The 25,898-nt window shown below is 34.0% G+C and overlaps 1 protein-coding gene across 1 annotated transcript in view; it reads left to right on the top strand.

Moving 5' to 3' along the window:
* LOC111512994 (uncharacterized) overlaps positions 1–25,898 on the top strand; it is a 52,961-nt gene continuing 27,063 nt past the window's right edge. The window contains exons 1-9 of the mRNA XM_074185713.1: positions 1–288; positions 3,692–3,831; positions 4,423–4,579; positions 6,051–6,303; positions 10,462–10,572; positions 12,373–12,475; positions 15,683–15,832; positions 22,620–22,721; positions 23,599–23,943. Of these exons, the coding sequence (XP_074041814.1) occupies positions 3,714–3,831; positions 4,423–4,579; positions 6,051–6,303; positions 10,462–10,572; positions 12,373–12,475; positions 15,683–15,832; positions 22,620–22,721; positions 23,599–23,943 (1,339 nt within the window). The 5' untranslated portion in view covers positions 1–288; positions 3,692–3,713. The remainder of the gene's footprint in view (positions 289–3,691; positions 3,832–4,422; positions 4,580–6,050; positions 6,304–10,461; positions 10,573–12,372; positions 12,476–15,682; positions 15,833–22,619; positions 22,722–23,598; positions 23,944–25,898) is intronic.

Below are 25,898 nucleotides of genomic sequence, written 5' to 3' on the forward strand. Positions count from 1 at the left end.
CTGAGCGAGAAAGTGGTTTTTATCAAAATCAAAATATTACGAGTACGTGGCAAAAATAGGTTCAGTAAAAGCGTGAAGATGATTCCATGAAAACGTTTGTGATGTATAATTATTAATTGAACGATATTGTTAACGTCTATTTGTTCAGAGTAACCTTTGCCCTCATCAAATGGATAGACATAAAATTACATTCTTTATGCCTACAACTGCTTTCAATTTAAGGAATGGCGATTAGTTTTTTATTGTGAAAGTGTGTTCTGTGCAAATAATTCACATTCTTAATTTCAAGTAAGTAACTTGATAATTTATTTCCCAAATCAAATGAATATATTTGCAACTTTTCATATGTTGATTTGTTCTCGTGTTTGGTTAAATTCTAAACAAAACGGAAAAAACGATATAAATTATGTCAAATGAATCAAATTCCGTTAAAAATCGCACAATTTAGTATTTTTCAGCAAATAAATTATATATAAACCTGGTATAGATGAATAATAAGGGCAGTAATCAGCAGTGTGTCGACTATTTCTAGAGTTTCACTTCCCTGGTATCTAAAGAAAGATATTAAATTAAAATGTTGATGTAAACAAATGGCTGGATTTGCAAAAAATGAGAAGACTTTGCAATCGTGACGATGCAAACCACTCGTTTTAACAAAACGTAAGTAAATTTCATAGGAACTCCAATCAACAATCCCAAAACGTTTCTGTGTTTGGATTAATTTCCATTTGAAATTTTTTGCAATTCGTCAATCAAAGTCCAAACAAAATAGTTCTGACATACACTAAAGCTAGTTCTGATGTATGGAAAAGAATTTATTTTTTACGACAAAGAGTTCAGTTCTTTTTTCAACTTGTCAATAAATGACACTTCTCATTTCAAATTCTGCCTGCATATTCCAAATAGGAGAGTAGGAATATTTTCTCAAATCCTTGAAAACCTCGAAGTTAACAAATTGTTCAAAACACATGAATGTTAACGAAACGAAGGTCGATGAAATTGATCTCGACAATGAAAAAAATTGGCTGAATTATAACAACTGGTGTCATTCACTACGATTTATTTGAAGCTGTATGTGAACTGAATTTTGCTTATCTTTCAATTTATATTTCTGAAATAGATATTGAAAGAAGGAGCAAGAAATATAGTCCGGTGATATCAAGTAACAATTTAGCAGATTTATTCTCCTCAATAATCAGTAATGTACTTAAAGTATCTTGTACTCCATCTGATTTGAAGGTCATAGTATCTAGTCGAATGAAAAGCCTGATTCAGTTCTAACCGAACTTGTCTCGAAGCTTCTCAAAGCGAAGATTCCCAAAAATGTCAAAAAATTCAAAAGAACGGACAGATTCATAACGTTGCATACCAGATGATTATCAGAAGAATATATATTTCTAAACGAACAACAAAACTTCCCAGGGAGCTAAACAAACAAACAAATCAACCAAAGTTCCGGTACATTTAAAATTCAGTGTCAGACAGTTTTTGAATATGTGCGTTCCGAATAAATGGATTGGCAGGGGAGGCCCACAAAATTGGCCAGCAGGATCACCAGATTCAACTTGCCTCGATTTTTTTCTATAGAAAGCAAATCAAATAAATATCGTTTCTTGATTCAGAAAATGCATTGAAATAAAAACTATCATTTGGAAAAGCCAATATCAGAAAAACTATTCAGGTTAGGTATAGGGAACCACAAAATGAAATGACAGATAACGGAATTTCATCAAAGTGTGCGTTTCAAAGTCTAGGTACATGAAAAAACCTAGAAGCTCTGTATTTCAAAGATGACTCTAGCAATACATCGAGTGTGCTACATTTTTGAAAGGATAATTGAAATATGCAGGAATATACAGGGCGTCTCATTGACAAAACAGTTTTTCATCAATAACTATCGATATCTCTTTTGAAAAAAATAAGTTTTTCACATCATTGAATATTCTACGTAAAAAGTGCTTTGGACACGTTTTTTTAAAAATAAGAAATTTTTGACACAAAAAAATTACAGCGATCTTTCAAAAATGCACATTTTTGAAATTATGCTCTAACTCAGAACCGATGATAGATATCGATATGTGGTTTTCTCCATTAAGTTTGTCATAAAATTTGATCCTCAGACACAGACATCAGTTTTTATCTATCTAGTTTGAAAACAGGAGTTTTCTGTTGAAAGTGTCCAATTAGGCCCACTCTGTATAGGTTAAGCCATTGGAAATACAACTTTTTAGTCTCCCAGTTGGTCTCATGGTATCTTGAAGACGCTAACTTGGTTGTAGAAACGCGCGTTGAGGATATTTTCGAAGTTCAAGTTATTGGAAAAAGTGCTTGATTCTCAATAGCAGTGCCGTTACAGATTCGAAATCAGTCATCTTTCAAAACACTCTTGAAATGACTAAATCGAATATGATTACTAGCTAGAAATAAAAGGAATAAATTAATAAGTACCCAAGTTTGAGACGAATGGACAAGATATTTTTCGATAATAATAAGAAATTATTTATTCATGTTGATGATATGCAATAGATTTTCTCCTTTTTTTTCGAAAACAAAACTATATGTGAAAAAAACAAGAGACAAAAAAGTTGTATTTTTTGTTGCTTCATCAATTGGATTTGTTTTTCTGGTATCTTGCGGATGACATTTTTCTCTCTTGAACCAACGAAATAGTTTATTTTATAGAGAAGCTATTCTCCAAATGAATTTTTTAAAAAGCGAATAGTTTGCCATACGTTTTTATCGGTGAAAGAGAAGGGCGGGTTACTAAGATTGCTTGAAGCTAACCGTTCCAAGGTATGATTGTAGGCCATAAGATTGTAGGCCATATTAGCGACAAATATTCAATAGAAGGTATAATTTGAACTTTATGAAGAACTACCCAACGCAGAAACTACAATGCTCCCCCATGCCCCCTTCCCCACATGGTTATTGTGTGCACAACATCCCATGACGTCCATCCACCCCCATTCTCATGAGTGGACCTACTGATAAGCACTTCAGCAAGATTGACATCTGACCCACTGTGGTCGAAAGTCAGCCTTTAGTTGCTTTTACTTTCTAATCTATAATAAAACTACAATGCTGGAATGGTTTTATATTATCATAGGTGGGCGTGACTTTGTTTCTCCTAGGTGGATTACCTGATCTTGTACGTAGTCCATTAAGGACAGGCAGCCAGATTTTATCATTGTTCATTGCCTCGTCTTTTTTATTGAAATTATCCTTGTATATTTGAATTTCTATTGCGTCTCTATATACTCTTGAATATTAATTATAATTTTTGTCAAGTATTACTGTATTTTCGAATAAGTGCCTTCTTTAAGAGCATGTTTGGCTACAACTAGGCTACAGACGGGCTACAGACGGGTACCTATACTATTTTTCGTGGTTTCAATGTAGACCGACCTGTAGCTACAAGAAATCCGGTATACCCTGTGTGTTGCTGAAGGCTCTCTGGGGTCCTTTACTGAACATAGACTTTATCTGATAGTTTTTGTTGGCCCAAATATTGGTTTCTCGTCGTGTTTCTCTAAAAGTCCTCCCAACCCGGTTTGTAACATTGTTAACATAGAGAAGGAAAGCTTATCCTTCAACGGTCCTAGCTGAGATAACTTTGACCTTCTTTTTTGGGTCGTATGGCTCGCTCGAATTCAATTTCGCTGTACCCATTTCCTTTGAAGATATTTTTCAGGTGATTGAGATCCTCAGGAAGCATGCAAGGCGAAATAGACATCAACGACGTGTATGAAATGGATACAGGTTTGAAGGAAGAGGATGTTCATTATCTCATGGAATGGAGTAAAACACAACCACATCTACCTCATGTGACTAGTAAGTGGAGATATGTATCACAATTAGATCAAATGGATAATTATCGAATCTCAACACCATAACACCGATTGCTCGTTTAGATGCAAGGCAACTAGTTGGAACCAGAACCCAGAAACGACGCATTAGTTATCCAACACCAGGCAGTACTGTTGAGTCCCGTCATAGATCTCATTAGTGATGCCAGCTGAATCACGAGAGCTTTGTTAGTATGAGATCAACAGGAGAACCTCAATACACCTCAAAAGTAAACGGGACATCAACCGACGAACACGATTTTTCCCTGACTGAGGTTCAGAGAAAAAAAGTTGTCATTGGACGTATCCCTTTGCCTCAGGTGATCCTCCTTAATCTTTGATTTTCTTGGATTCAGTCTTCTGTCGACCTCATAGATAGCGCCTCCGCAAGGGAAGCTATCATCACCTTCAATTACTCTGGCTTTCTAAAACCATTAAGTTCAATTACGCTTGTGTTTTTCAGTTCAGCACCACTGATGAGAACTTTAGCGGGTCTGCGTCTGCTGTTATTTTCGGGTGCTGACTTTTAGCATTTTCATTCTTTAGTGAAAAATAAGATAATGAAATTTCTTTACAGAATTGCAGGTGGTGTTATTTCTCCACAGTTGCTACTATAATACTGAGAAGGCGAAACTTACTATTGACAAATACTTCACTATAAAAACAATGTGTCCAGACATTTTTGGGAACAGAAATCCAACTGATCCCGTTATACAATCTGCAATAAACTGTGTGTGAGTATTAGAGTGACTTCAGTGTTCACAGAGGTTACAAAAAATATATAATAATGTCGAGAAAATTTTCCCATTTTTGTTCTTGCGCTATCAAAATAAATAAGGATACTTGCTCTGAAATCTAAATAACGGTTTTTCATGTAGGCGTGGGAGGGCTAAGAATTTTCTATGATTGAAAATTCACTGAATTGGAAGTTTAAAATCAAAATAAAAAAAAATCCGAGTTCAAGTAAAAATTTTCGAGTTCATCAAAATTCAGATTTCAAGTGAAAATTTATCAATGAAGTCGCCCCGGAGCGCCAATTAATTTTTATTGTTGTATTTATTTTATTTTTATCGTTGTTTTAACACATTGTATTAATTTTATAAATATATTAAAAAACAATACCAATGAAAAAAAAAATATTCCTGAAAGTCAAAATCATATAATAGTGATTTTGTTGAATTTCGACTTTGATCTAGGACTTTCTTATTAGTCAGTGGACTATGCTTGAAGACTGGCCGTAAACAAATCTAAAGTAAATGGAACTTCAAACGTTCAAGCCAGTCTCTATATACCTACACAGTAGGTTTAATGGACTGACGCCTATCAGAAAACAACAACTCCCCTGGCTAATACCACGAAGGGCGTTGGATTATATCCGACAGGCGTCAGTGCAGGAATTTTCACAGAAAATGTCCTGCATATGCAATTGGCAATACAACTGAAAGAGTAGTTGTTTTCTGATAGGCGTCAGTCCATTAAACCTACTGTGTAGGTATATAGAGTCTGGCTTGAACGTTTGAAGTTCCATTTACTTTAGATTTGTTTACGGCCAGTCTTCAAGCATAGCCCACTGACTAATAAGAAAGTTTTTCTTCCTTATTCAGAGGAATCGGGCAAATTACGGATATGGTTAGTAACTCGTCCACTAGATGGAGCGACATTTTGTAATGTTCGCTTCAACGTTGGAAGAGGAATGAAATACTCTGAAGGAATTCCGATTTTCAATTGTGGAATATCATTGACTTTAGGTCGATGATGGTCACTATCTTGCACTGATGAGTGGCTAATAAACCCGAAACCGGTCTGCAAGTGTGCCCGTTCCATAATTGAAGGTCGACTCTTTCAGTTGTATTGCCAATTGCATATGCAGGACATTTTCTGTGAAAATTCCTGCACTGACGCCTGTCGGATAAAATCCAACGCCCTTCGTGGTATTAGCCAGGGGAGTAGTTGTTTTCTGATAGGCGTCAGTCCATTAAGCCTACTGTGTAGGTATATAGAGACTGGCTTGAACGTTTGAAGTTCCATTTACTTTAGATTTGATCTAGGAATTTTGTTAAATTTCGACTTCAATGTCAGATTTCTTTCGAAATAATTTATGGCCTTTCTACAACTCCGTAGTTCTTCTTCAAACCAACGTTCATTCAAAATCATTATTTTTGTATTGAAAATAAGGACTGTCATTTTCCTTCTTTTCTATTTCAGACTGTTCATGCCGCTTCCAAAAGCAACTCCTGAAGGAGACTTGGTGCTCTTTGTCAAGATGATGGATAGCGACCCAAGTAATTATATATACGCTGTACAAATCAACTGTTTCGATATGATAACCATTCTTCATCTCCATCAAAATGGTCCACCAAATGGAGTCGTTATCGTTTTTGATATGGAAGGTTTCGCATTTGGACATTTTCTGAAAGTCAATATTGTTTATATGAGAACATTCTTATACTACCTCCAGGTACCATTTTTGGATTATTTTAAAAAATTATTTTTATGTCTCTAGGTTCTCTCAAATAATTTTTTTGCTTTTAGATAATTTTATAGACTCACATAATCAGTTACAAAATTGAAACAAGTAATGATTGAATTTATGAATTGTCTCAGGCAGGTTTCCTGAAAACTATGCAAAAATGTGAAATACTTCAAAAACTTTAGAAGAGCAATATGATGCTCCTCGACTTCTTAACCTTCCACAACCTGAAAAATGAATTTGAACCAATAGAAAATCTGTTCAAGTGTAATGATGTTCAAACTGAAAAGTTACCCCGAAAACTTTGAAAAATCCAATTAGTAAGTAACTAATTGTGGTTATAATAATGATAATATAACAACGATTTATTTGAAATGAAATAGTTTTATAAAAATTACATCGAGGAAATACAAATACAAATAAATATAAAAACCAAGAAGCATCAAATGCTTCTATGTGGTGAAGAAGCCTAAATATAAAACCTCAAATATAAAATATACCTTACATCGAAAATATTGAATGAAGTATATAAATCTGATAAAGATTATTGAATCTAAAATCTAATCAAAATTTACATATGAATAAAATCTTATATTGAAAATGTAAATTATCGGTATGATATTTCAACATTGAAAATACATAAATGATTACAGATACAACAAACAATATGTTATGGGTGTTAGGTGAGAAGTGTCAAAAACTCTTCGCTAAGTGTGTATTCCAATAAAACCAAGCAGATAAAACAAAACAGTCTAATAGTCCTAATACGTAGTCAAATGTTCAACAGAAAATCTGAAATATTTGCATTTTGCGTTGATTTCAGTCATGGACACGTCACATGTCAAGGATAAAAGTAATAAACATTGAGCTTCTTTTCACAACAAATATAGTAGAGAAATTAATTATTTTCAAGAAGTGCTTCAGCGACCATGATCAAAAATTTCTTTGATTTTTTTCTCGTGGTAGACGTGGTAGAATTATGTTATCCGGTGAGGAGTTATAGACAATGGGTCCCAGAAGAGTGAATGATTTCTAACCTTCAAACTCACGAACGTATGGTACACTATATTTAGTTTTGTTGCGTGTTTTGTGTTCGTGTTCAGACTTGCTCGATCTATTCATTTCCTTGTGTTGATATAACGCAAGAGTTTTGTAGAAGAGTTGTCCCAAATCAAGTATACCACTTCCATCATAAAATTTATGACTAGAATAACGAAGGGGTTCATTCATAATTAATAGATTTGGGAAGCTGAATACACTTATTGAATGAATGAATCGAAGAGGTTTTTGTATGAAAGTGTATAATTATAAAATTATTTCAAAGCGCTTTCGACTTTCGTCATCATCAATGCTCACCTGAAAGTAAGTGATCTTATTGAAAAGAATTTCCATAAAACTTTCTTTTCAATTAGATCACTTACTTTCAGGTGAGCACTGATGATGACAAAAGTCGAAAGCGCTTTGCAATAATTTTATAATTATACACTTTCATACAAAAACCTTTTCGATTCATTCATTCATAATTGATTTTAAGAACCTCCTATGAATTACTTCCAGTGGACGAAGGTAGGTTTTTTGATACATCGCTCTATCCCATTATGCAGTATATTAGATGACTTCGTACTAGTGAATAATAAACATTTTTTTCAATTTCAAATCAAGAATCTCTTTGAGCTGTCGAATTTCAAAAAGTATACATCCCAATTTTTTCGTTAAATAATTCATGTTAAAATCCCATCTCAGATGTGAGTCTATATTATAACTTCTAAATATCGTACATGTGCCTATTTCTAGCGACTTCTGAATCGTTAAATTCTGATATATCGACAGAGAACACTTGTAGTTTCCGAAAGGTAAATATAAAGTTTCAATGAAATTCAGAGACAGTTGTCTATAATCCAACCAATCTTTGATTATTTCTAGGTCCTTTTCTGTCTGTTTCTTCACCACTGACCATGTTTTTCTAGAATAAACTATAGCGGTGTGTCCAGATGAACCTGCTGGAAATATTCCATTCAAATATGTGCAGAATAAAACTGGTCCCAGAACCGTTCCCTGGAGTATTCCACATTCAATTATTTTTCCGCTGCTTTCAATGTTTTTGATTTTCACTTATTGTTTTCTATTTACCAGATATGATTTGAATAGTTTCATTGCGTGGCCCCTAATACTGATGTTTTCTAAACATGAAAGCAAAATCAATAGGGTAACAGTATCAAATGCTCTCGATAAATCTGAAAACACCTATTGTGTGCTCGCTCTCATCCAGTGCTTTGTAAATATAATCTGTTAAATTCATTACGGCATTTTGAGTAGATTTTTCGTCTCAGAATTTAAGTTGTGAATTTGACAGTACTTTTTGCTCTTTTAGAAAGGAATTTGGTCAATACTTGGCATTTTAAAACGGCTAACGGCTCAAACTGATACAAACAAAGAAGCCTGATATAGTCCTTCTCGACCATCAGAGTAGGACGATTCTCGTGGTGGAGTTTTCAGCTCCACTCCTGGAACCCCGCAGACTCTATCCAGAAAACTCTGTTAAACTGGTTGTTCTAATTACAAGTACCTAGTGATCGTCATCCAAGTGATCAATTTCAAGAGGAAGACCTTCCTCTTCAAGATGATCACTTGGTGATCGAAACACGTGTCGAGGTATTGAAATAACGGTTTGGTGTAGGGAAAAAACTCCAGTGATATTCATAACAATATGGTTAAAACAAATATATAATGCATAGCGTTTAGCTGTATTCTGATACCTTTGCTATGCCCACGACGAAATTTTCAGCGTCATCTCAAAATTTTATGTATAATTTAGCGGCTTCCTAGGAAAAAAACCCTTTGTATAAAGATGTGCTGTTTCTAGGAATACTTAATGGAATATATGATATACCATATTTTGATACAGAAAAATAAATTTTTACGTTAATGAAGTAGCTTTCCTGCATCTCAGAATTGTATATGTCAACGTGAGGCGTATTTTACTTATTCGCTTGATGTGCAATCATCCAGAGTCTTCAAAAGAAAAAATGATATAATCCTATTTGCCGATGCCGTATGCAATTTGATGCAACTATTTTGTGTTATCTGAAATACATATTTCTTTAGTGAGGCTCCTTCCGTATATTTCATCGCAGAGAATATCAAGCTCTCACATAAACTGAATTTCAGTTTTCTAGAAAACAAATGTCTGCTTGGGTACAGTTGCCTTGAAATGAAGGTAATCGATGTTTTTATTGAATTTAAGGTCGAAAATGTAGATAGAAAGAGATTCTCTACTTTTGCCTTCGGGTCCGAAAAGCATTATTTATCATTTTCTTCAATCAAATTTTGAATTGTGCGCACTTGAGATATCGAACATGAACCGGGGATTCATGTTTATGTTCTCCCCAGCAGTTCAGGGTTACGTGGAAGAACATTTTCCGTGATGTATCGTATTACGGATGATGAACTTCGCCCTTCATTTCAATTGCTAGTTTGAATATATAAGTTATGTTGAGTTTTTGTTTTGTTTATGAAATAATAAAGGTGATATTATTATTATTATTGGGTCATTGTAGCTGAACAACAAGTTATTCCATGTCAAATACACCAATGGTTGGAATCGACTCCTTTCGAATTGGATAGAAATTGGTCAGAAGTATTCATTTATCATATAAAGAAGTTCTGTCATAGGAAAAAAATCAAAAGTTTTCTTTCAAAAGTTATGCTATTTTGAAAATTATACTATTTTTCCTGTTTCACTCATGCTTCAAAGATCTCAAAAAATATTATAATTACTCCAATGATCTGAGCTAAGCTCCTGAGGGAATACTTAAAGGTATCAAACAATTTTTTTCAAATCGCTTTTTGGCAAAATTTTGAAATCGATAATAATGTAAAAATCGATGACCGCCATTGGATTTTCTTCTTAATTTTTTTCCCAGAATATTGTCTATTGCCCATTGTGAAAAATGAATTCTGGAATCGCTCTATTTTTAAAGAAAACTTTTTCTACATCTCAAAAAATTATGTAATGGTTTCGTAAACTGCTCAGTGAAAATCTCATAATGCAGCGTTATTTGAATGGGAAAAAAAACATTGTTTTTTACTGTTAGTAGTACAAAATTTCTAACGTGTTCATCTATAACTATATATGTTTTTCTCCAGGAGGGAATGCCAATAAGATTCAAAAGCATTCACTTTTTCAACATTGTTCCATTCATGGATAAAATTTCTGCAATGATGAGACCCTTCATGAAAAAGTATGTTGCAGATTCGGTAAGTTCAGATTTTGTCATCAGTTTCCTTTTCGCTTCAGTACATTACCTCAAAATTTTTCAAATGATACCACTCCAATACATCTTACTGAAAAGTGTTTCAAAAATCGAACCAAATAATATTGTTCAATCAAAATTTGTTATGCTCCAGCATAGGTTTCACTTCCAGTAAAGAACTAATCATAAGAGAATTTCGTCCAAACGGAAATCATAAAAACAATAGGTGCCATAGTGTATACAAAAAAACTTTCGAAAAAGAAAGTTATTTCATTCAAGGTGATGCACTACCAATACCAATAACCAACAATAATGGCGAACTTATACAAAGAGTGGTTCGAAACATTTTCAATTGAATAATTCCACAAGAGATGCGTTATTGACATATTCATAGTACCTACCTAACCGTTGATACACAAACTGAATCCTTTCTTATAGCAAGTCAGCAACAGATATCTTTTAGATGCAATGAGAAACATAAATTGATGTTGAAAGAGTTGAAATGAACAGGGTGAATAAGAACTGGAAAACAAGACAAGAAAGGTCCTAATTGATGGTACTGTAGAGGATTTAAATGGACATCAATATTTCTTAGCACAATCATGTCGTTGGAATTGCAGAAACTGCTTCCCAAAAGCTTCAAACACTCTTCCGAACCAGAAAACTTTAAATGACTCCACAACTTTTGATGCTTTATAAAGCTCAGATCAGACCTTCTTTGGAGTATTGTTCTCATGTATGGAGCTCCGCCCCTAAGCATACCTTAATGCTGCTGGATTCTATCCAGAAAAAAGCCATCTGCCTGATTGGATACGCGAACATCACTTGCAACCTTGATAGTCTGGACCATTGAAGAAGAGTTAGACATTTTGTCTCTCTTCTATAGATAGTTTCACGGGAAGTGTTCAAATGACTTAGCACATTTGATTCCACCAAAAGCGGTACGTATCAGAAAAACGTGACGGACTGTGGGTGCTCATCGTTTTGAGGTTCAACTCAGTACACCTCGAACTTCACTGTTTGAGAACTCTTTCATTTGGAGAGCTGCGTTTGTATGGATTAAACTTCCAGAGATTCAAATCCAATGTGAATAGATACTTTCGCACAGACACAACTCCCAGAGCACCTTAACAATTTTTCTACAGTGGTTGTGTTTTGTCCTTAAAAAACAGTAGAATGACTCAAATTGGGTGAAAGTAATTTTTATGAATACAGAACGAAGTATTGTGAAATCCAAAAAAAGTATTTTTTATAACTTGTATTCAATAATTTTGACTATCGAAATAAATTAAAATAAATATTTCTTTTGTTAGATGACTTTTTTGAAAACAAATTTAAAAAAAAAACAGAGAAACGAAGAGCTGTGTTTAGCAAATACTGAGCATATACAGCACGCCTTGCTGCACAATGGCGAAATCCAAGAGTCATTTTATATCAGAATTGGTGAGCATAAGATATTTTACCAAGCAAAACAAGGAAGTGAGGAGAAGAGACCCACTTCTGGGTCGGAACCCTTATTTTCTGCATTTTTATAAATGCTTTCAGAATGTCTGTCTGATTGCATTTTTGTATATATTGGATAGGTATCTGTCGAGTTTTGATAATATTTATTTCAGACATTTTAGATACAATGTTATTGTGTCTAATAATGAATATCTGTCTTTGGGATTTTTTAAATGCGTTTTTCTTCATTGACTTTTGAATGGAGTCAATTTCTATACATGGAGTTAGTATTCTACTCAGTATTCTATTTAGTTGAATATCTTCAACATGAAAACACAAAATGATAATTTTGTATTTTCAGTTAGTTATGCACTCACAAATAGACACTTTGTTCAACAAAATTCCAAAAGACATTCTACCGGAAGACTATGGTGGATCCTGTAAATCCTTGAAAATTCTTCATGGTGAGTAAATAGAAAGGAAGTTGAAATTCAACCATCAAAATAGCTATAAAACCCTCGAACAAAATGGTTTGCAGTGAACAGACTAAATTTATTATTTTATATATTAAACTAGTACTATGTTGCTGTATCGCTGATGTTCCAATGTTTTGACAGAATCAGAATCAACGAACTTAGGCGTGCGCAGCGTTATAGAACAGTGCTTTCAAAAAATTGTCCTACAGCGCCATCTAGTGGCGAGTTACAGAAAAATTGATAGCCTAAAAACCTTCTATATGAAAAATTACTTACCAACCAACCAACAAACATCCATTTTTAACACATGGATCAATAAGTCCCGAGACTAACAATGAAAACAACATTTTTTTTACAAATTTTTTTTTATTCATCAACATAATCTCCTTTTAGGGTGATACAATGGTTCCAACGCTTTTCCAATTTTTCAATACCATGTTTATAAAAAAAATGTATCTTTCGCTTCAAAATGAGTTTCAGTTTCAGCGATGACCTCCTCATTTGAGCCAAATCTTTTTCCCTGGAGCATTTTTTTAAGATCAGCAAAGAGCCAGTAGTCACTGGGGGCTAAATCTGGTGAGTATGGGGGGGTGGGGAAGCAGATCAAAGCCCAATTCGTTTAATTTTGCCATTGTTTTCATCGACCTGTGGCAAGGTGCATTGTCTTGGTGAAAAAGGATTTTTTTTCTCTGCATGTGCGGTCGTTTTTTTGCGATTTCTCCTTCAAACGTACCAGTAAGTCAATATAATAATCACTGTTGATCGATTTACCTTTTTCGAGGTAGTCAATGAAAATCACGCCATGCGCATCCCAAAAAACTGACGCCATCACTTTGCCAGCTGACTGCTGCGTTTTCGGACGTTTCGGACGGCTTTCGCCAGCTTTGCGCCACTCAGATGACTGCTGCTTTGACTCTGGAGTGTAGTGATGTATCCATGTTTCGTCCATGGTCACGTAACGACGCAAGAAATCTTTTTTGTTGCGAGTAAATAGCGATAAACAGCTTTCTGAATCATCGAGTCGTTGCTGTTTTTGTTCCATCGAAAGCAATCGCGGCACCCACTTAGAAAAAACCTTTTTCATGCTCAATTTTTCATGAAGGATAGTAAATACACTTCCATATGATATCTGTGTCATCTCAGCAATCTCACGGAGCTTCACTTTACGATATTTCATTACAATTTTTGTCACTTCACTCACATTTTCCGGTGTAACAGCTTCCACAGGTCTACCCGAGCGTTCTGCGTCATTTGTGTCGGTACGACCACGTTTAAACTCGGCAAACCACCGACAAATCGTTGCTTTTGATGGACAAGAGTCCGGGTAACATTTTTCAATCCATTCTTTCGCTTGCACGGTGTTTTTACCCATTAAAAAACAATGTTTTATCAGAACACGAAACTCGGTTTTTTCCATTTTTTAAACAAACTACAAAACGACTTTACTCTAACCTCGATAACTCAGCTGTTTCTGGTCCGATCGACTTAAAATTTCGACACGTTTCAAGCAAAGGTTAGTACTCTAGAAAGACGTGGTTACTGGTTTACTAAGAGCGCCATCTCTGGGTTAGTCTCGGGACTTATTGATCCATGTAGTATATATTAGATGTACTGATAATCTCATCATTTCCATGTTAAAACATCTTACAAACGTTTTTCAATAGTACTTACATTTATTTTCTTCAATGAAAACAATAATTGTGCTTTCGACTGACCCTTTTGGGAATTTTCACCTCAGAAAATCTGATGAACAATACTGATTTTCTCCATAAAAATGCATTTTTCAATAATTGTGTGTTTCGATCTGTTCGTTTTTCCATGTTTTTCCAATAACTATAAAAACATGAAATATGTGGAGCTTTAGAGCCTTTTTCGGCCTAGTTATAATTTCAGATGAATTTTCTTGAAATTATTAGAAATGTTAATTTTCAGAAAACTTGGGTTACTAATAATTTACCAATAAATCAAATCTCTATCACTTTACACGAATTATTAGGCTGTTTCAAAAGTTTTGTCCGTTTAAATATCAAGTGATTTTGTAGCTCCGTATCTCAATAAATATTCATTCTACTGTGTCGTAGTGTATACTGATCCATAGAGAATTTTGTAGTCTATACATTGATGGTGTTCATTTTTTCCAAATTTTTATTTTTTGACCATAATCAGCATATTACTATATGATGTCGTTAAGCGATTTTTGGCCAATTTTTCTCTACAAATTCTAATCGAACCAAAGCGTTGGTTTGCGAAATTTCGTTCCGGAGATTCCAGCCTCGAAGTGGTCGACCTACAGTAATCCAGGACGAGGACTCAAAACCCTGGTGGAGGCTGACACACCATGAACGGTACATGAAATGGGTGAAAAATCATTTTTATGAATATCAGAACTAGACGTCAGCTCCCATGCGGTTTTTAATGGTTCAAAACGTACTGGAAACGTCAAAAAGTTCGTACAGTGGGTGCCTCACGATTTGAATGATCGAAATTATTACGTTTTGAAGTATATTCTTCCTTGGTATTGCACAACCAAAACAATACTTTTTGGATCGGATCGTCGCGTGTGAGAAAAATGGATCCTCTACGACAACAGGAGCCATTCAGGACAGTGATTGGATACCGATGGGCCACCCAGGTACTTTCCAAGAGCGAAAACTCACAAAAGAGATATCGTTACTATATGGTGGTCAATGGCCAGTATGATTCACTATATTGTGCAACCAGGCCAAACCATCACAGTAGTGATGCAGTAAAATATACCGAAAATTGCGTCAACTACAGCCGGCACTGATCAACAGAAGAGGTTCGATTCTGCTCCACGACAACACCTATCCGCATGTTTTACAAATCACCGTGTGAAAATTAAAGGAATTGAGCGTCGAAGTTCTGCCTCACCCATCTCACTCCCCAGACCTCATGCCAACCGACTTCAATCTTTTCAAGCACTTCGATAACTTTCTCAACGGCCTTCATCGACTTCATCGGATCTCGAGTACACAATTTTCATGCTGATAGAATTAATCCCCTTATATTACGTTGGCAAAAGTACGCTGATACAAATGGTGCTCATTTCGATTAGATTGAATAAATATTCACTGAAATTTTGCAGTTTCAAGTAGAATCATAAAAACGAACAAAACTTTTGAAACAACCTAATATCATAATCCAATCGTAAGTTCTATTCAATTGTTTTTTCAGAAGAATATAAAGTCCAGATGACAGAGAATACCGAATTTTTCAAGTTTCAAGAATCTCAAATAGTGGATGAGTTGAAAAGGGCAGAAAAAAGTGAATTTGCCAGTGAAGTGTTTGGAATAAATGGAACTTTCAAAAAACTACAACTTGATTGATAGTTCCAGGATTTTGTCCTCTATGAATTGAGTAAACTATTGATTTATACACTCTGGAGCATCGAAAATTGATTGTATCTAAATAAATATGCGAAATATATATTTATACAAACGTATATTTATGTCTCTTTCACAACAATTGAATTAATTTTCTGCTAGGATATTTTTTCACTGTATCTCCTTGAATATAGGGCAAACTTTTGGTGAAAGAAAAAATCAATTTCGAAATTCTAGGAGAGAAATCTCAAAGCGGTTCTATATTAGGTATTATTAGTGTTTTTCTGATTTCTGTGCTTGCAGTTGAAAAAAAAGTTAAAAATCGAAGATCTTCAGATTAAGTGGATAATCTCTTCAAAGAATACTTATTCTTTTCTGCTTGTGTACGATACAAAATTTTCTACGAATGAAAAAATACAAGGAATAAACAATTTGTAACATTATGTAATTTTAATACTGCACAGCTCACCTCAGATGTTTCACTGGATAAAGGTTGTTGAATTCCTGTTCTTTTCATGGTACTCTGTCAGAAGCTGACGATGAAGAGTGGTAGCTTGGAACTGGAGTTGTTTCAAGATATGATGAGCAATATTCTTCATACTCTTGACCAAAAGTTCAATGTATCACTCCACCATCGTGCCTTTCAATTAGATGAAATCAAACTCCAAAAACAAAGCATTGGCGATCCAACATCTGAGAGCAAAATTGAACTCAACTTTCTTTCCTTGCGATCTCATCTACGTATTTGACAGAATACTCAAATTACAAATATCAGCAATAAACAGGATTCTCTACGACGATCCGCTATAAAGGCATGCTTCAACATCTACTGCCGAATCTTCGACATCTACTGAACGAAATGCGTCTCCTAGCTATATACTCTGCAGGTTTCCCTGCAAAACAAATATTTGGAACCATAGATGGCGACCTCCTGAGGTCTGCCGAGTTTAGCAATGAATTCGTGATTCAACCAAGCACTACTGATAAAACCTAGGTTAGGTCAAAACAGCGCTTCTGTTGGATCACGAATACTTTATTTTTCTAATAATTGAGTAGAACTGACCGATAATTGATGAGAATCCACATCAAAACTCAGTAATACAGTTTATTTTATGATTTTCACAATAAAGGGTTTTGCGAAAACCGCGACACATGTTTCGCTATACAATAGCTTTCTCAAGCGTGAGATGAGCCTAAAATATTTCACGCTTGAGAAAGTTTTTGTATAGCAAAACACATGTCTTGGTTGCAAAACTCTTTATAGTGAAAATCATACAATAAACTGTAATAACAAGCTTTATTTTTCTGTTCAGGTTCTTGAAGTGAAAGCGTTAGATGAATGTGATTTTGAATTGGCGTCCGAGGTCTGCTGTTAATCACAAAGATGAAAGGAGAGATCTTTATCTTCATCTCCAAATGCAATCCCACTGAAATATTGTAACAGAATTTGATAATATGAAATCCAATAGATAAATATGTACAATTATTTTATGAGCAAACCTAAATGTTAAAAATCTTATAGAAGACCAACTTGGTAGATTAATTAGTCTTTCGCCAAAGGAAACAACTTCTAGGATTGCTAAACTGATCGAAAGACTTATCCGGTACATTGCAATCTACCCCCTAAATGGCAAATGGGAATCCACGAACATGTAATGTTATATTCTTTTCTAATTATGTAAACATCTGATTGGAACTCATTTCAATGGTATTGAAAGCACATTAAAAAAGATGGCGGTTTTCCTGTCAACGTCCTAAAAGTTTGAGATGTTTGGGAACGAAACCTCGTGACAGTTGGAATTTGACTCCCGTAGTTTGAAAAATGAGTGGTAAATAGATTATTTCACACACTCCTCGGAAGTTTTCTCCTCCATAATACGGGAGACTAGTTGCGATTATCATGAGAAACTCCAGTTCGAGCAGACCGAGAGTGGCAGGCAATTCTTCACATCAACATGAATATAAACAATATTGATGAAAGGAAGTGATGGCGCAATGAGCATGATTTAGGGCGGCCCTGTTTGGATGCATATTTCGGCGAGTCAAAACAGGACTAAATGAGTTGTGTTTGGGCTCTGGTTATCAGCTAATTGCCTCGCAGTGAAAGCTGCAGTAAAAGGCAGAGGTTGAATTTCGTCGACGGTAGCTACAAGTCGACCACCTTGATATTCGAGAATATTCTGTCGATCCCATAGATATAGATGATGTCTCCCTATCAGAAGATATCATTGCCCCTATGCTTTCTCTTTATCTTCATCTCAACATTTACCGTGTTTTACCGTTTACGTTGAAAGATGACAGCACGTTAATTCTTAGCTCACATTAGTTTCGCGTTTCGGAAGTTTGTGATCAGTTTCCAAGTTATTTCTTCTTAAACATGGCGTAATCTTCTGGAAGAAGAAGGAAGTTAATACATTGCTAATTTTTCAGAAGTTGAACTAATTAACTTCTTCAAAAATGTGTCTCTGAAACCGTTCATTTATAGAGAGTAGACATTCTCTACTACGATTTTACATTCGTGGGCATCAAATTTTAAAACAACTCCCTTATAAAATTTCATTTCTACCACATTCTACACTGTAAAATCTACACTGACAACCAAAGTTTAATAGCCAGATAATGGAGTGTGAGTATTTATGGTAATAAATTAGATATTGAGACTTCATGAATTTTTACCCATTTGACTCTTCAAATTGTAGAAACATGGAATATCAAATGCATTTCCGAAGTAACGGTCAATATAAATAGTGGTAATTTGGTTTTAAATTACGCTTTTAAGGAATTGTTTGCTTCGGCACTGTTGATAACAATCACTTATGTCTCAACGATACCCACATTAAAGTTGTTGATTTTTACCACGATGAATGAGTGAAAACTATTTTTAAAACATGTTTTCAATCGAAAACCCGTTATAAATTCAACGTTTAATTATCGAACATGTCCGTATTCACTGATATTCTCAAGTATTGATTATTGAATATTTTTTCCGGGTAGGTAGGTTCAGCATTAATTTTTTTGTTTATCATCCCTCGTCCCCATACGAATGACAACTTTCAAAAATTAACGATCAACGAGGTCACACATATTTTAACTTGCGCTTCCTAACCAGGAAAGTTGATGGACTTAATCATCTTAACCATAACGACTTGTATCGATTCAACCAACACACTGGTAGATAAACACATTTACAGAGTGGGCCAGTGAAAACGAAACCTCAAATGACATTCAAAAAAATTTGCTAGAACCCGTAGATTTTCATTTCGAGAAGAAAATATTCTGTGCCTATTATCAATCTTGTCACTTCACCCTTTCAGTGGGGTGAAATCCAACTCTCAAATCTAAAATAGGATCAGGGGTCAAGCGATACCTCATTTGAAAGATCATCGAGTTATCATTTTGACTATTCACAGTTTTTTGAAATTCAATGCAGCTGTTTGACAGAAAAACACTTTTAACATTAATTTTTGGGTTTGCATTCAGCCCGATTTTGATTAATAGTTATCTTACCAGATATTTTGGATGCAACTAAACAAAATTCTACTGAAAATTGGAAATTTTGTAATACAATTAAGTATCATAACATCAACGCTCAAAATTTAGCTTACAAAAACGATTTGGAGCTAAAACCGGTAAGCCAGATAAGGAACCTCTGACTCAGATGAATCTATTGAAAACACTTTCCAAACACCAGAACAAAATTACGGTCTCTCGACGCGCATTTCGCTAACCAAGTTAGCGTCCCCAGGAGATCATTATGACTAAATTTTTCTACTATGTTAGTGTTTTTATATGCTGGTGGCCTAAATACTACCTGTTAGTATTACCTAACTACACCGGATATACTATCAAAAATGTCGATAAGGGTCTAGAGTTTGATGTATATAGAAAGAATACGAGCACATTCAGGTATATCCCTGACAGCTCGCATTATTGCCCGCAACAAGGAATGGCGGGACTACAATTGCTTGTTCATAGACTGCTCACATTTCCCTTTAGCAAAGAGAGGTATTAGATTGAGAAAAAAATTGTTAGGGAGGTGACTGAAAGTAACGCGTATCCATTCAATGCAACAAGTGCATACCCACTTGAGATCTGCACATTTTAAACAAAAAAATACATAATTTTGAGTGACCTTGTTGAAAAATTCTCGATGAAACACATTTCCTCTTCAAGAACTTTTTCACATCATATAGCTCAATGTCTGTCGGATTAGAATAAAACTCGGCATATTTTTACTTTGCAAGTCATAAAATTATTCAAATGTGTTTTTAAAACCAAACCTCTTATTTTTTGGTAAATATAAGTGCAAAACATCGTTTGTCCTTCAATTTGAATAAATGCAGCAAGCGACCAGTATTTCAAGTTTAAATTCAGTTGGGTGAGGAATCCTCCCCAATAATTTCTGTTAAAAAACTTGAATCTTGTCCACGAACAGAAAAAGGTATGTGTAAATGAATATAAATGTAAATAAATATAAATGAATATAAAATAAATGAAGAGTCTGACTCGATGTGTCGGTCAATGCAGAGTGTGACAGTGGGGCTTTCGTTTTTTCTATTCCTGACTTCTTCAATGTGTATATTTTAATTCAGGTAAGATATTCAATTGTTCATTTCTTTTTTCTGCTCATTTTGACAGCTGAACCTTATCGAAATTTTTAGAATCTATTCTTTTTTTGGTCGTGAATTTTGATAGTATCATTATTAAAAATGAGGACTGAATCGTGAAATAAAAAGCATGGTGGAAGAACTTCCTTCAATCAGATGTAAAAAAATAAAATACACACATATAAAAAAACAAACAACAGTTATTGTATAGTTTCAACTCCTACAATCATAAAAATAATAAAATTATCTGTAATGGAGAACTTCGACAAACTCAATGTGATATTTTTTGAAAGAAAATATTATATTATAAATAATAATGAATAAAAATAATTGATAATACCATATGAATAATGAAAATTCATCAATGAATCATTAATATTTATTTCATTTTCACTATATATTTTATTCAAAAACTATCGTTCCTTATTTCAATGTTCAGGGGCAAATTTTATTTGTTGTGTACATCGAAAGAAGCTACGAATAACAAGTTTTGCCCTCTGAGGGTTGCCGTTCTAAGGCGTACATTAGCTGATTGACGAAAAATACAGAAATAGTAAAATGAGCAAATAAAATAAAAATACTGTCAAAATGTTTTTAATAATATTCATAGTTTTCCATTCAATAATTTCTGCTGAAGTTCTTTTGAAAACACTTTTCCCATACTAGACCAAAAGCACTGTCTCTCGACACCCGTTTCGCTAACCAAGTTAGCATCATCAGGAGATGATTTAAACTAAATCTGTGTCAGTCTTTCATGTATATCTGAGCGAACATTACTTTGGTAGTAAGGGTAATTGAACAAGGATTAAATGAGTGTCATTAAACGGATTCGTTACTATTAGTTATTGTGTTAGGTTTTTCGACATTGAATATACCTAGCACCGAGATTTCGTTTTTTTTACGTGGCAATAGTGTGATAACAAACTTGAACGTGAAGTGAGTTGTAACCCAACTAATTCTAGTGATGTTCTTAAAGTGTCCTGGAAATTGTACACTTGGAAGACCACGAAGAAGAAGTAAATCGTTGTTAAAATAACGTATATATCAATTCTGGAAAATCGAATCTACAAATTGGACTTCATACCTGGTGCACTCAAATATTTTCCTTTGATATTAAACTACCATGCCTCAAAACGAATTGACTATAAGGGAGTTGTATGATTTACTTATAAAGTCACAAGAAGAACAGACAGAAAAACAGGAAGAAATAGAGCAGAGTACGAGAAGAAACTACTGGAAACTCGAAAACAAATAACTGTCCGACAAAAAAAAATATCGTCTTAGAGAGACAAGTCAGAAAGATTATTTATTGAAACACTCTTGAAAAACTCAATTCTTTGTTGGGACTGAATCTTACAAAATCGGATGTCAATAATATATTCCAAATTGGTAAAAACGAAGGTAACAAAGGAATACTCATACAATTCGTTTCCTTTCTAAGTAAGCAGGATATTTTTCATAATGTTGCTCAACTAAAGAACACAAAAGTTTCTATTGTAAATAACTTGTGCCCTGAAGATCGAGGGTGGCAAAAAATCCTCATCAAGCATAAGAAAGCTGCCAGAGCTAACCATAAAAAGGCAGAAATTCGTGGATTCAAATTTGAAATTGAAGGCAAACTATACTTCATAGAGAATTTGGGAAACCTAGAATCTGAATCAGAAGGTAAATCTTTTAGTGATTCAGAGAATCAGGGGGAAGACGAAACAATTTCAAATACAACAGAGGGAAAAAATGAACAGATGGAGTCCAGTTGGAAACAAAAGAAAATGCGAAAATTTTATAGTCAAGTCAAATATTCACCCTAAAATATACGTGGCAAGAAATATAAGAGAAAAGCATAATTATCTCACTTCCCTCGTATAGTAGGTAAACTTGAATTCATTTGTTTTTTTTTATAGAGATAAACATTTTTTTTGTAGAGATACACTTTTTATATTATGATTACATTATTCCTAGTTCTTGTTATTTATTAGAATGTATTAGGTATTCTTAGGATAAGAATGGTCCCATTTTTATGCGATTATCATGTTGAACCAATCGAAAGTGAAATTATTGATAGTATTTCAGATCTTAATAAAATACATATCACAAAGAGACGTTAATTCATAAACATTATAATGATTTGAATAATTTACTGAGGCAAATCGGTTTTGATTTATACGTTTTCCAACATTGCAGGCTATAATGCTGTATACAGTAAAAGTGCTTTTAATACTCACGATGGCGTGATTATGTACTTGAAAAATCATTTACAATATAAATCCAATATCATCAATCTAGGTGAGTCGAGACCCATTAAAGTCAAAATCTGTAATTGTTATGGTACCATAACGATAACAGGGATATACAATAGGTCCCCAAATAGCTGCCCAAAATTATTAAATACTGATCTCTTCAATTACATAATAAATAGCAAAACAAAAAATCACTTAATCACTGGCGATACCAATATCAACTTGATGGGAGATACAGATTTTATTGAAGATTACAAAACGATATTAAATTCATTTGACTTCACATCCTACATTAATCAGTTGACACGAAGAGTCAGGAAGACCTGTTTGGATCATTTCTTTGTGAAAAACAACTCTGAAAAAATCAAAGAAATCAGTTCATATATATTCCCGTTCAATATGACAGATCACGACTCAATAATTCTTTCTGTTTAATTTCGAACAACCCCTGAGACAAAACCCACGGCGAATTCAACCTAAAACCATTCAGTGATTACAGTAGATTGAGGCATTCTCTGAATACAAAAACTTGGAATACACTGTATGTCAATGAAAATAGATATTATTACAAATTTGTTTATTGAAATTCTAACTAATCATATAGAAAACTGCATAACTTATGTTGAATTTTCTACAAAAAGGAAAAATAAAAAGCCCTGGATTACCTAGCGTCTTCTGAAATCTATTACAACCAAAAATAATGTATATAGTCAATTACGGAAAGATCCAAATAATATTCATTCACACCAAAAATATAAAATCTATAAAAATAAATTAAACACACTAATGAGGAAAAATTAAAAAAAAATATGTAAAAAAACAAATAGACGGCAATAAAGGATCTTCAAAAAAATGATGGACATGCATTAATAATATATGTGGAGAAGAAAAAAATGTAACAGAGATTGAAAAAATTTCCCTAGGTAAAAATAACTATGTGACAGATGAGAAAATTATAGCTGACGAATTCAATAAGTTTTTTAGCGATTTGGGTGATAACTATGCTAATAAGATCATCAAACCTTCAGAGTTTCACGATGATATTTCTATGTTAAACCACACCATGTATTTGTTTCCTTCGTCAGACAAAGAAATTGTAGAAACTATGCATAGTCTCAAGGTCAGAAAATCATCCGGAATGGATGGGCTGAGAGCAGAAACTTTGAAAGAAATTTCTGATTTCATTGTTCGTCCTTTGAAATGTTTTGATACTGCTTATTTTCCTAAAGCCTTAAAAATTGGTCTCATCAAACCATTGCATGAATCAGGTGATAAAATAGATATAAATAATTACAGGCGTATATAGCCAAGGTAATCGAAATAATGTTGAAAAGTAGACTTACGAATTTCTTGAACCGACATAATATCATTTCTGATCGTCAATATGGTTTTAGAGCAGGGCTATCAACAGAACACGCTATTCATTCATTAACAACACGTATTTATGATGCAATTGTCAAAAAAATCTAACGTTATGCATAGACCTCTCAAAAGCATTTGATACCGTTTCTCATAGTATATTATTGAAAAAAATATACGCACACGGTATTAGAGAAAAGGTTCATGATCTTCTTAAAAGTTACTCAACGGATCGACAACAACGGGTGAGTGTGAATAACTGCACAAGTGAAATCAGAACCGTCACCTTTGGCGTACCACAAGACACGGTGTTAGGCCCGTTATTGTTTACGTTATACCTGAATAGCCTACTACTTCTCAAATCGAAAGGCACAGTTCTCAGTTTTGCTGATGATACAGCAATTATTTATACTGCAGAGGGAAGATTCACAACATAAGGCAGAGACTGATTTTAAGACAATTACAAAATGGCTTCAATGCAATAAACTTACTATATGCCATTCACTTCATATAAACATAATTTGCATCAACTAGGAAATCTAAAAATTGATGAAAATACTCGAATAGCAGAAACCGATCCGTTAGGTATCTTGGCATTATTATGAACAGACATTCATGCTGATTCTATGACAAAAAAGTTAGAGGACTGATTGGTAGACTCCAGTATTTAGTGAACTTTCTGGATATTTGTCACTTAAAAACATTTTAGTTTGCATTAATACAGTCTCACTTATCTTACGATATCCTGGGTTGGGGAGGTATTCTTGACTGTCACCTAGAAAGAGTTGATGTTTTACAAAGATGGGTTTTGAGAATCATCCAGAATAAAAAAAATCACATTTTCCTGTGATGAACTTTTTTCATTGAGCAGAATACTCTACATAAGACAGTTATACAGCCAAAAAATAATTCTGATTATTCACCGATCATTAATTGAGCTCAAACCTATAGAACATAATCACGCCACTCGTGGTGAAAGCGAAATGGTGAAGATCCCAAAATGTGACAAAAATATTGGACAGAGAAGTGTGTTGTATCTAGGTCCCAAATTATATAACAACTTACCTCCACAATTGGAATTGATAAGTAATGAGAATTCATTTAAACATAATTTGAAAAATTAGATTCTCAATACAAACAGGATATTATTTAGTGACCTAGTGAACAATAAAATGTAATTAATAATAAAAAACTACCATTTTCCGATTCTGACATGAGTAACGTTAGTGAATATGACACCTATTACGACTAACTTCCCGAATGTGAAAAATTCAGCATGACTGACCTATAATGATTGATTTTTAGATTATGAAAAGAAACAGTATCGCAGCACCCCTACATTGTATAATTGCCAAGTAGATTTTCTCTCACATACAAGCAATCACTTGCTTCTGTTAGTACCTATGTTTATTTCAAAAACATGAAAAATAGCGATAAAGGTTCTAAAAATATGAGCGATAGCTCATTCGATTCGGAATCACCTCTAGAAAAATGTTTTTGAAAGACTTTGGTGCAGGTAAAAAACTGTAATTGTTATTAACAAAATAAGATAAAAAAAAATGGTGTCTATTTAATTTTTCGTTCATAACTCAAAAAAAATATTAATATTCAAGCAATTTCCGATAAAAAAGTCCCGACTCCCAAAAGTCATCTCCATTATTTATAATTTTAATTCGACGTTGAGAATAGGGTTCCGCGCGGCTGTTAAGGCATGCGCGCGCTGCCGCTAAAGAGAGTTTATCAAAAGAAATAATTGAAAAAAATATGAAAAAAAATCTAGTATCTTCTTAAAACTTGAATGAATCGAGTCCTGTAGAAAAAAAAGTTTCATCACCATTTTTCAAAAAGTTATTCAATTGTTAAC

Source organism: Leptinotarsa decemlineata, unplaced genomic scaffold (genome assembly GCF_025532065.1).
Source record: "Leptinotarsa decemlineata unplaced genomic scaffold, Ldec_3_MD MMD2_tig00078346_RagTag_RagTag, whole genome shotgun sequence".
Classification (NCBI taxonomy): Eukaryota; Metazoa; Arthropoda; class Insecta; order Coleoptera; family Chrysomelidae; genus Leptinotarsa; species Leptinotarsa decemlineata.